This window comes from Hippopotamus amphibius, chromosome 4, assembly GCF_030028045.1.
Source record: "Hippopotamus amphibius kiboko isolate mHipAmp2 chromosome 4, mHipAmp2.hap2, whole genome shotgun sequence".
Taxonomy (NCBI): Eukaryota; Metazoa; Chordata; class Mammalia; order Artiodactyla; family Hippopotamidae; genus Hippopotamus; species Hippopotamus amphibius.
In genome coordinates this window covers 106,702,288-106,714,376 of record NC_080189.1, presented here as the reverse complement: position 1 = coordinate 106,714,376, position 12,089 = coordinate 106,702,288, and the positions used below count along the sequence as shown (strand labels likewise).

The 12,089-nt window shown below is 50.0% G+C and overlaps 1 protein-coding gene across 2 annotated transcripts in view; it reads left to right on the top strand.

The window, feature by feature from the left end:
- The window catches only part of UPP1 (uridine phosphorylase 1), a 26,237-nt gene extending 14,148 nt beyond the window's left edge, over positions 1-12,089 (top strand). Inside the window, exons 3-8 of one of the 2 annotated variants that reach the window (XM_057732348.1) lie at positions 5,517-5,631; positions 6,440-6,598; positions 7,881-7,995; positions 10,604-10,813; positions 11,019-11,165; positions 11,868-12,089. In XM_057732348.1, the coding sequence (XP_057588331.1) occupies positions 5,517-5,631; positions 6,440-6,598; positions 7,881-7,995; positions 10,604-10,813; positions 11,019-11,165; positions 11,868-12,007 (886 nt within the window). In that variant the 3' untranslated portion in view covers positions 12,008-12,089. Of the gene's footprint in view, positions 1-5,516; positions 5,632-6,439; positions 6,599-6,920; positions 7,045-7,880; positions 7,996-10,603; positions 10,814-11,018; positions 11,166-11,867 lie in introns of those variants that run through there. The other variant, XM_057732349.1, reaches the window with a different exon arrangement.

Below are 12,089 nucleotides of genomic sequence, written 5' to 3'. Positions count from 1 at the left end.
TTTAACTTAATCTAACAAAACTCTAAAGTTTCAAGTTACCTAAATCTGGAGATACTTTTTTTTGGCTGCACCATATTGTGGGATCTTAGTTCCTTGACCAGGGATCGAACTCACATGCCCTGCGGTGGAAGGGGGTGTCTTAACCACTGGACCACCAGGGAAGTTCTTGGAGAGACTATTTTTAGGTAGACATACCTAAAACATAATTATTTCTGTAGAGTTGCCGGGATCAACTCGGCGACTCGAGGTGAGTGACGGGTGCCACAAGCTTGAAGAACACACAGACACAGACTGAAGAGAAAGATGGGACCGGGGGACTCAAGACCTCTACGATCAAGAGCCTCGCTGATTGATCCCACATTGCTTTTATTGAGTTATCGGCATAGCCTAAGGGTCTAACACTCCCAGGTTAATCCCATAAACAATCAAAGGCCTCACATGACTGGGGGCAATGATCTTTGTTTGCCTCCTGGGCCCTGATTTGAGCTGGGCATGGAGAGCAAAGCAGCCCTGGGGGCAGGAGACCTCTCTCAAAAGGATTAAGGGTCTGTGCCCCACCCGTGTTGGCCCCTCTGCAACTGTGCCTGTCTTAGGTTGTTCCTCCCTTGAGGAATCTTACCCGTCTCTGGCTAACCAGTCATCCTCCAGGGCCAAACAGGGTGATATTAGTCTCCACGCCCCGCACCCTCAGCTCCTCCACTGCTCAAGCAGGACATTCTGAATCCCATGGCTCGGCCCACATACTTCAACATTTTCAATGTTTCAAAAAGGTTCCAGAATGTCTTCCCACATAGAGTTTACACCAAAACTCTCATTTACATTTAATTTACTTAAGAGTTTCATCATACCAAGTTATTTTTCTTGCTGACAAACTTTGTAACAGGAATAATAAGATCTTATTTGATTTCTAGTGAACCTAGGTACAATAAAAGTATTATACTTAATGTTGGTGACCATGAAGATGTCTGTATTAATTAAATCATTTGCTTTCATTCATTAAAATTAATTCTAGATCACATGATCCCAAAATTCATTTGTGATAGTTTCTTTTGTATTTCTAGGTATGTATATAAGCAATAACTTCCTCTAAGCCAATTAAATAGAGCTCTTATACAAATTAATTCTGGTGATACAACACATCAGCAGTACACATATACAGACACGTACAGATATACAGACACACAGAGCCCCCATAGTTCCCCAAATTCTAAAATTTCAGCCCTGAGTCAGGTACAGTAATACAAATCCTTTCAGTTATGAGGAGTTTGGGTTCAAATTGGATTCAAAATCAAGATGGGTTTCTGGCAGATGGAACAAATCAAGGTTGTCTGTCTAGACTAATATTTATGGAGAAGACACTTAAGATTTGTATGTCCTTGACAAGTCAAGTTCCAAATCACCTCTTCCCATTTTGTTTTTTAATTTGGGTAAGAGTTGCTTTCCTGAAATCTGCATTTTAAAAGGATGGCCAAGAGATGAGGGCTCCTGAGGTGATCAGGTAGAATATTTGCATCTCTAAGGTGTAGGAGGAAAAAGGCTCCTTCCTCCTAGGGGGACTTTGTTCCCTTAAGGCCAGGAATTTTTTTTTTTTTCTCAATACTACAGGCCTCCGAAGATAAACAGGGGAGGTTTTGGAGTGGTGAAGGACTGGTAGGCTTTGGGTTGTAAAGACTAGATTTGTAAAACAAGGGCAGCTGTTTTCAAGTCCTCAAAGAATTGGGTGGCCTCCTCAATGTGTCAAAGGACTGACACACCCATTCATTTATGTTGGAATGTTTGACTTCCCCCACTCAGCTTAGTGGAGAAGCACCTCCCCCCCGCCCCCCCCCCCCGCCCCCCCAATTCCTATTAAGCTCTGAGTATCAGCTCTGGTCAGTTTAGTCAGACCAGTGGCCTCTCATCTTGGTAATCCGTACACAAAATCTTTTGAGAATCCTCCCTGGGTTTAAGAAATTCTTTAACTATGGCCCTCAGTTCAAACCTTTTGAGACAATAGGTTATACGTCAAATAACGTATTACTGACAGTTTACACAATCCGGACCCACATGTACAAAGTGAGTAGTGGGTCCTGGGTCATCGTGGTCCCTCACAAGGTTAAGAAGGAAGGTTGTCTCCCAAGATGCACAATACACACTAAAACGGTGGGGGAGGGGGAAAAGGCTGAAACAGGCAGAGAAAAATTCTGTATTTAAAATGTTCTTGTCTCGCCATAAAATACGAAAAGCAAGAATTTTATGTTTTAATCCCAAATCCTACATGGGCTTGAAATCCACTACTGTTTCCAGTTTCTTCGCTACCCACCCTGCTGGGATTCCCTGGGAGACCGCATCCTGGGCAGGGACCTCACCTGGTCCTAGTGGCCTCTCACCCTGACAACAGGGCTCCTCTGTTCCCTTCTGGGAGGTTCCTCAGGAACTGCTCTGGAGCCTCGCACATGCTGGTCACTTGCTCAGGTTCTAATTCCACATGCACACCCACCCCTCCTTCCTTCCCCTGGGTTCTGAGGTCCATTTTCAAGTTTTGGGGCTGCCCTGGGAATAGTACTTGCAGAGAGAACTTTTTAATTGAACTAGTAGGATCCCTGGTGCTTCAATCATTGACAACAAAATACGCCCTGTCCCCACTTTCCAAGCCACCCTCCCAGCCAAGTTGAGGATCCTGGGGGCTGGTGGAGGGGGTGGTTGAATCGGAGGCTGGAGAAGGGAGGCCCGCACATTGGGTGCCCTGGACGCGGCTCCCCTAAGTAGTGACCCCTCCCCCACCCCCCACTTCCCCACCTCCCCTTGTTTTATGGTCCACCCTATGGTGGACTTGTATGGTCCACCCTCCCGAGGCCAGTGTGTGTTGTGAGAAACCCTGAAGTCCAGCTCCTGAGTGCAGCCTCTTATTATAGGCGTGGCCCTGAGCCTTGACAACGGGGCCTAGTAGAACCTAGCTTCTGCAGAGGTTGTAATGTTGAGTGACTTACACGCACCGCCAGTAATGACACTGTTTCCCACAGTCAAAAGCCTTCCATGCTGCTAATCTCTGCATCCCTTCCGCCTGGTGCAGGGCCTGACATGTGCTCACATGAGGTTCAGCTGAGGGTCCCCGACCCCTTCCTCATTCCCTGCTAGTCCCTCAAACATGCGGCCCAGGACATGTGGGCCAGTTTGTCTAACGGTGGTCATATTTTCTCTCCCGTGCTGATAAACTCCTGAAATCAGAAGCCAAGTTTCATTCATTTTGCATCTCATGCATTTCTTTTACAGAATAGGTGCTCAGTGAATATTTGTTAAATGAGTAAAGTGACAGAATAAAGCAATTTAAAGTCAATTGAAATTGTGTGTAGACTAGAGAAATAGTTTTCCAAGTAGTATGTCTTTGACTTATTAAAAGAATAAAGTGTAATCTATAAAAAAATTGAAGCGCTATGTTATGGAGCTGAAACTAATACAATACTGTAAGTTAACTATACCTAAGTAACAAAAATAAGTCTAAGCTTGTTCTGTTCACTGTGTTACGTGTCCAATTTACATATTTTAAAATCTTTGCTGGTCTTCACAGTTACCCTGTTTCCTTCTCCTCCTCTTGGAATGAAGAAGGAAAGAAAGGTTTTGAAACCTGACAAAGTTGTTTTATCACATCCTGTGTTGTCAGTTCCGACGCTGGGTGGTTAGCCCTTCTATTTGTACCCAGTGTATTCATAACATCCTGAAGGAGAACAAGAACTGTAATTACACTAAAATAATTGTCTTTAAAGGAGCTTCAGATACTCTGGCTGTGTTATGACCTCAGAATTTCAGCTTGGCCTGGAGATTAAGCAGGCATTCTGGGAAACCTTGGGGTTTGTTTGAAGTGGATTTGGTCCCTTGGAAAGAGACCTCCTGTCCCAGGAGAGTAAGCCTGGTCAGGACTGGTCGGGATCCAGCACAGACTCTAGCCTGGGCAGGTTCCTTGCCCCTGCTGCCCTGGTGCTGTCCTGTGAGCCAGCCACCAGCACAGTCTGCTAATGGCCCTGGTGCCAGTTTACTGGTGAGCCCAGTGTGTTTGACAGTCTACCAGCATCCTCCTCTTAGAAAAAGATCTGTCTCTCAATATTTTGTTCGACTCTTTCATCTGTCAGCCTTTTGAGACAGTTCAGGTGTGAGTTAACTTGGATGGCACTCTAGGGCAACAGGAGGGAGATGTGAGAACACGAAAGGAAGAAGTGAGAAGATGAAGACGTGAGGAGATGAAGAAGTGAGGAGGCACAGGAGAGAGAGAAGCAGGCACCCTGGGGCTAGAGCCTGGGCTTTAGTTTGCGGTTGACGACCAGTGATGCCAGAGAGAACAGGAACCAGAGACAGTGGAGGAGGACATGCAGGTGGCCAGGGTCAGTCACGTCGTGATGTTTACAAATCAAAGGCTGCCAAGACCTTCTCCTCCTGTACTGTTTTTTCTCCGAGTTAGATTGAGAATAAAATGTGATCTGTGGGTCCTGACTCAGAAGGAAGAAAAAGAAGGTCCTGATTGCTGTGAGCTTGGGACCCACGTCTGCCTCCCTCTGTGCCCCTGGCACCTGGCAGCACACCTGAGGGTGGGGTCAAGAAGGCACAGGTGTGGAAGGAGGCATGTCTGAGGCTGGAAATGTGATCTAGTCCTGGGCAGCATTTTATTGGAACACATCCAGGCTCCTTTGCGTGTTGTCTGTGGCCACATTCATGTGACAACAACAGGGCTCAGAAGTGGTAACAGAGCACCTAAGACCTGCAAGGAAAAAATATTTACTTTCTGGCCTTTTATGGGAAATTTTGCTGAGCCCTACTGCAGGCCAGCAGTGTGCTGTCCAAGAGGAATACAATGTGAGCCACACAAAGTTTCTAGCAGCCGCACTGAAAAAAACCAAAATGAAAAGATGTCTTGTCTCATCACTCTCCTTGGACATTGTACCAGCAGAGTGCTGGCCAGTGAAATAGGACAAGGAACCAAAAAAGAAAGGTATCAGATTGGAAAGACGATCTCTGGGTGGGAGAATTAGAGGCAATTTCTTTCTTCTGTTCTGATGCATATTTCCTGTAATAAATGTATTATTTTTAACATGAAGCTAAGTTTATATGTTGAGTGAACTTGAGTTGGGTAGCAATTGGCTACAATCTTTACATGAGATGATTTGCTGTTTTGATCTTTGTCCTTTTTTTCTTTTTCTTTTTTTTTCTGGAGCTGGATCTTAGTTCCCTGACAAGGGATTGAACCCAGGCTCTTGGCAGTGGAGCATGAAGTCCTAACCACTGGACTACAAGGGAATTCCCATGAGCTTTGTACTTTTTGGTGCTCTACTGAGTTCTTTCTGATCATTCTCCAAAAGGAGCCCTGGGTGTAAAGAGAGGGGGAGGGGAAGGAAAGGGGGAGGAACAGAGACGGTGGGAGCCTCTGCAGGCTGGGGTTGTCCCGCCTGCTGTGTTCCACATGCCTCGTTGGCACAGGGTGCTTATGTGGTCCCTCCAGCCACTGGACGCTGGTTCTATAAACCGTCTCCTTTCCTGTTTTGGGACAGTGGCTTCGTACAGCTTTGCAATCCCCATGTGGCAGCAATGAAAGAAGATGTCCTCTACCATTTCAGCCTCAGCACCAGCACCCACGACTTCCCGGCTATGTTTGGAGACGTGAAGGTAAAAAGCAGGGCTTTTGATCCTGGGGGTTTGTCTTCAGGTCACCCTCCTTTCAAGTGATACGGGTACACTGCATCACACGGGGGGAGGTGACAGAGGACGAGCTCATGAAGTTATATGTGAATCAGATTTTTGTAAATTGTTACTTTTGAAGAATATGAAATATTGAGTTAAAGAAAACTATCACAAATACTGCCATATTGGTTCCTAATTAATCTCTTTCGAATTTAGTATATAATTGAAGCCATATAAAATAAATTTCCTAACGCTTCACTGAGAAACTAGTAAAGAGCAGACACTAAACCTTCTCTAGGGGAGCGAGGGATACCAAGGAGGAGTGGTCACATGGTCTGCTGTCTGTCACTTAAGACACACAACCATCTGTTTAGCTAGTTCCTTCAAGCTTCAGGCCCCCCTCCCACCAAGCCTTAAGCGCCTCGGTCCTAATTTATGGAACCCCTGCCGGCGTGGGGCTGGGCTTGCCCCGGAGAGGCGAGGGTGTGGCTGTCCTGCGTGCTGGCGAGCTGGCTGCTTTGCACTGTCGGGGGCTCCTGCACTGAGCTGTGAGTCCGTGAACCCCGTGAAGCAGGGGAAGCATCAGAATCACCAGGAGGGCTCCGTACCGCGCACACACACTGGCTCCCCTGACGCAGCAGGTCTGGGGGGCCGGCGGGGGGGCAGGGAAGGGATCTGCATTTCTGGCAAGGTCCAGGAGATGCTGCCGCTGCTGCTGACTCCACTTTGAAGACCCCCGCTATGTGACGGGTTGCGGTGCCTGTGCGGACGCGGCTCTGTTCTCTGTCTGCAGTTCGTGTGTGTTGGAGGAAGCCCTTCGCGGATGAAAGCCTTCATCAAGTACGTGGCTGTGGAGCTGGGCCTTGGCCAGCCAGATGCAGACTACCCCAACATCTGCGAGGGCACCGACCGCTACGCCATGTTTAAAGTGGGCCCGGTGCTGTCCGTCAGCGTGAGTACCGCCCTCAAGGCGGGCTGGGGGCGAGGGGAGCCTGGGGCTGGGCTGCAGAGATGGTGGGGCCCGTCTCTGGGGGAGACCGATGCACCCACGCAGACCCACCCAGCCGTGCGCACACGGTGAGGACTCAGGTTGGAGGCCCGGCGGATGGTGCCCTGCCTGGGCCAGGGCCAGGAGGAGAGTCGGGGGCAGGTACCAGGTGACCCCGCCTCGGCCACCTCACAGGGAAGTTACTTCACACATGTGTGAGTCAGCCGTGAGCGAGCACAGAAACCTCCTGTGGTTTTCATTTTCCCGTTTTGGTTTCCTTTGTAGGCAGGAAAGTAAAGAAAAGTGCTGCCTTAGAGGAAGGCTGCCCCTGAGGCCAGGACAGGTGCCCCCTCTCCGGGCAGCTAAGCTGTCTGGCCGCGTCAGCCACCCAAGAGCCAAGACGTATTCAGGTGCAGATAATTCATGGAAGCACTTCCCACGTGCCACATTCCATGACAGACGGTCTCCAAGGAGTGCTAGGCTGTAGCGTAGGGGCGGCTCCTGGCCGACGGGGCACCAGGAGGGCCTCTGGAGAAGGGCGGAGTAGGGGATGCAGAGATGGGAGGAAACGGCTCTGGCAGAACTGCGGGGGCAGCAGCCTCCACAGGGCGGAGCCACCAGCCAGTTACTGAGTTTGGCTGCAGCCAGACTTAGCCAGTGGGGCTGTTTGTTACCTAGCAACAGCAGGCCTCTGGTCCTCAGCTGCCATCTGTTCCACGGGTCGTGTGGATCAAATGGGGTCATCCATTCCACAGCGTGGTGCAAACCTTTACACTTCCCTAAGTGTTCATAGCTTTTATTTTATTTAATTAATTAATTTTTGTCTGCTGTTATTTATTTATGTTGGGTTTTCGTTGCTGCACTTGGGCTTTCTCTAGTTGTTGTGAGCAGGGGCTACTCTTCATTGCGGTGGGCGGGCTTCTCAGTGCAGTGGCTTCTCTTGTTCTAGGTGTGCAGGCTTCAGTAGTTGTGGCTTGCGGGCTCTAGAGTGCAGGGTCACTAGTTGTGCACGGGCTTAGTTGCTCCGTGGCATGTGGGATCTTCCCAGACCAGGGCTCGAACCCGTGTCCCCTGCATTGGCAGGTGGATTTGTAACCACTGTGCTGCCAGAGAAGTCCCCCCCAAGTGTTCATAGTTTTTAAATGTACGTTGTGAAGTTCATCCTCTTTATCAGCAGTTAGCGATGCAGCACAGAACACGCAGAGGCACCCTTGAGCATGACGCTGGCGTTTCTCCCTGGTTCTAGCACGGGATGGGCATCCCTTCCATCGCCATCATGCTGCATGAGCTCATCAAGCTGCTGTACCACGCCCGCTGCTCCGACGTCACCATCATCCGCATCGGCACCTCCGGAGGGATAGGTCAGTGTGCAGAGCACAACTGGGACCCGGGTGGGCAGCGTGGGGACCCAGAGCTCCTACCTGGGCCGTGCTCAGGGACAGCCCATCAGCAGTGGGTGTGAAAAGAAGCTTGTTTTGTTGGTTTTTTTTGGTCCAGCTACTTTTCTCAACTCACATCCTGGAGATAGTCACAGAAAGGCACCAAGCCATATGCACCCGAAAACCCATTCTTTTGGGGTTACACACGTGGGCCTTCTTGTTTGCTTCATTCTTTCTTTTTATTCTTTCTAATCCCTCTTTCTTCTGCCTTTCTCCTTCATTTTGCTTACTCCTCCTCCTCCCCATTCCTGCAAGGATGTGAAGCACTTTGTGAGAAAACCTACAGGAAAATCAAAGGGGGAAGAGAGACAAGGAATACAAAATTAAGATAACTGTCCTTAAGTTGCCTAAAAGTCCCCAGTTGTCAACATAATTTTTTTTAACAAAGACAGATGTAATGAGAAAGCAAAACGCTAAAAATTGTGTTAATTTTAAGCCAAAGTCTTTGAGGCAAACTTGTTTGATATAAGTTGTCCTATTCTCTAACTTTCCAACTCTGGGCTGGCTTTTCTGCTGAAAACTGGGTTCTAGCAATTCTCACTCCCACCGAGGAGCTGGGAGCTGCTGGAAGGAGGTCTGCTGTTGATGGCCTGGCCTCTGTGCATTTGTTTCTGACTGTCTAGGCCTGACCTCCCTTGCATTTATGGTAATTTGAAAACTTAGATTTTCTCGCTGTGAAAGAGGATTAAGGTTGTAGGCCTTAAATCTTCTTGATATATTATCTCATTTTTCTTCTTGCTATATAGACAGATTGATAGGTAACATCTGGGTTTGCAGGTTGTAATTCAAAATTTAAAGGCGTTGTTCTCAAGAAAACACCCCAATAACCGCGAGCTCCCAGGTCCTGCACACTTGGTCTGCCACACCATCCACCCAATGGACTCCAGGCTGTGCACATCTTACCAGAGCTGGCCGTGAGCTCCAGCAGATCCTTCCTGAGTTCTTGTTTTGGAGGGATTTTAAAATCAATAACCAGAGAGAGAATTCTGGAGGGTGTAAGGTGGATTTTGAGTCTCCCAAAATTGCCCCATAAAAATGGACAGATCAACTAGAGAGCCAGACCCCAAACCCCTGACAACAAAGTGTGACACAGCATCTCACAAATCCCAAAATAGGAACAGTGGGTGGGTGGCACGGGCCCCCGCTTGGGAGGAAGCACAGGGTGACTCCAGGGCTTCTGATGGATGTGAGAAGAGAATTCTGAAATAGCCAACAAGTATCCCGGGAAAGTGCAGGGCCCGTGTGAGGAAGAGCAGCTGACACTGGGAGAGGGTTTGCACCTTCCAATCTGAGGTCTGAAGTGGCTTGAAAATTTGAGGCCCCATGAATTTGTGAAAACAACAACCTGAGCTTTCTTCCAGGTCCACACTCGGTATAGACACCTGAGGAGAGTCTAGGTTGACCAGAACAGCAGGGGAGAGAAAGTCCAGATGAATGGAGGGGGTGGGGGGGAAGGAGCTGAGCCAGAGCCTGGCAATTGGCCACATTTTTTAGTGTCTCATGAAAGCAGCCGACGTGGGGGCTCTGGGACAGACCTCCTGGCTTCTTCCTTCTCCTAAATGTTTAGGAAAACCAATATCACATTAAATAAGTAGTAGTAGGAAAGGCTCCTGGTCAAATCCTAAGCAAAGTTATTATAAGACCAAGGAGCAAGGAGCAAATGTGGAAACGCTCAGGAAGGTACAGGAAGCAGGACCTCCCTGTGGGTCAGCCCTCAAGGGAAGCCAGGGCGTCAGGAGCTGGAGACCTCAAGGAGCCGGGTTTGGGGTAGCCGGTGGGTTCCTTATACTATTGTTTTTTTTTTTTTTAATAAATTAATTAATTTATTTTATTTATTGGCTGCCTTGGGTCTTCATTGCTACACACGGGCTTTCTCTATTTGCTGAGAATGGGGGCTACTCTTCATTGTGGTGTGCGGGCTCCTCATTGTAGTGGCTTCTCTTGTTGCGGAGCACAGGCTCTAGGCGCATGGGCTTTAATAGTTGCGGCACATGAGCTCAATAGTTGTGGCTCATGGGCTCTAGAGCACAGGCTCAATAGTTGTGGTGCATGGGCTTAGCTGGTTCATGGCATGTGGAATCTTCCCAGGGCAGTGCTCGAACCTGTGTCCCCTGCACTGGCAGGCAGATTCTTAACCACTGTGCCACCTAGGAAGGCCTTCCTTACACTATTCTTGTCTACTCTGGTATTTACTCAAAACCTTACATAATAAAAAGGTACAAAACAGAGACCAGCTGAACACATTCTGGTAATCGCAGCTCCACACAGTTCCATCAGCGACTGTAAGATGCTGTTCAGCCAAGATAGGGCCTCCCCGGCAATTTCACTTTCTTCTTTGTACTTTTCCGTATTTTCTGCTGCATCTACGCATTCATTACTTTTACCATTGAGAAAAAAATTCTGGTGCAGAAGAGGGATCTTACATATTTCTTTTTAGGGCATGACTGACCCTTCAGTGTTTAGGTGCGTGGACGGGGCCCTTCCCTCCCTGTTGGCGCCTTGTGGCCGAGACACTTGCTTCTTCCTGCAGGTCTGGAGCCTGGCTCCGTGGTCATCACCGGGCAGGCGGTGGACGCCTGCTTCAAGCCGGAGTTCGAGCTGATGGTCCTCGGGAAGCGGGTGGTCCGCAGCACGCACATGGATGAGCAGCTGGTACAGGAGCTGGCACGGTGCTCTGCGGACCTGGGCAAGTTCCCCACGGTCGTGGGCCACACCATGTGCACCCTGGACTTCTATGAAGGTGAGGGGCATGCCGGTCTCCCACCTGGGGGTCCGCACTGCCTGGGGTCCGTGTCTCAGCACCGGTTCCACCTCGGGCCACCTCGGGCTGGTGGGTCAAGGGCAGCATCTCTGTGCCTGGAGGGGGTGGGGCGGGCATGCAGTAGGCGCTTACTGCATGCTGCACAGAGCACTCCTGGGCCAGCGTCGGCTCTCCATGTCCCCAGGACAAGGCCGCCTGGACGGGGCGCTCTGTTGCTACACGGAGAAGGACAAACAGGAGTATCTGCAGGCGGCCTATGCGGCCGGCATCCGCAACATCGAGATGGAGGCATCGGTCTTCTCCGCCATGTGCAACGCCTGCGGCCTCCGAGGTGTGACCCAACTCCCGGGATCGCGATGCCCCCTTCTTCTCCCCCAAGCCCCGTCCTCTGGAGCCACTGTGGCCTCTGAGGTGGGGTCCCTAGGCTGCAGCCCCACTCTGCTCCCCGCCCACCACCAGCCTCGGCCTTGCGCCCGCCCTGACCCCAAGGCGTGTTTCTGGCCCCAGTGCATTGCACGCCCCTGTGCATGGTGCGCCCCTGTGCTCGGACCTCAGATGGTCACGCGGTCTGATACAGAATCGTTAGTGAGACTCACGTGCCACTAAGCGTCCAGAAAGATAAGAAAGTCCCCCGTCCGCTCAGGGCTGGCTTCGCTACCAACTCTACCACGAATCTGGCCTTCAGATCTCTTTGCATTTCTGAGTTGGGGTTAGTCCACCTCAGCTCCTAGCCTCACCCTTCGTGGTCCAGTTCTGCCTTCCAGAATCCCTGCCTCCCGGGCTGTCACATTACCTTGCTTTTCAAAGCAGTGCAAGCCCCCAAGCTGGTCTGGGGTTTGCTTGGGAATCCCTTTGGGAAGCAAAGGTAGGGGAGTGTAAGGAGAGAACAGGAGAGGGTGGCCCCCTCAGCCTTTCCGTGTTCTCCGTCTATCAAGCCACAGTCAGCCCCTTCTCCTGAGGACTGGACACTGGTCTCTGTGTGCTAAGCTAGAAATCTCGCTCTTTGCACTGACCTGGCGTTTACTCTTTGCAGCGGCTGTGGTGTGTGTCACCCTCCTCAACCGCCTGGAAGGGGACCAGATCAGCAGCCCCCACGAGGTGCTAGTGGAGTACCAGCAGCGGCCCCAGCAGCTGGTGGGTCACTTCATCAAGAAATGCCTCGCGGAGGCCTGAGTTCTCTGTGTCTCCAGACATAAGTTCGTGTCTCTGGACACAGACGTTCTTTCGTGGTTGCTGCAAATAAAATCATTGTCAC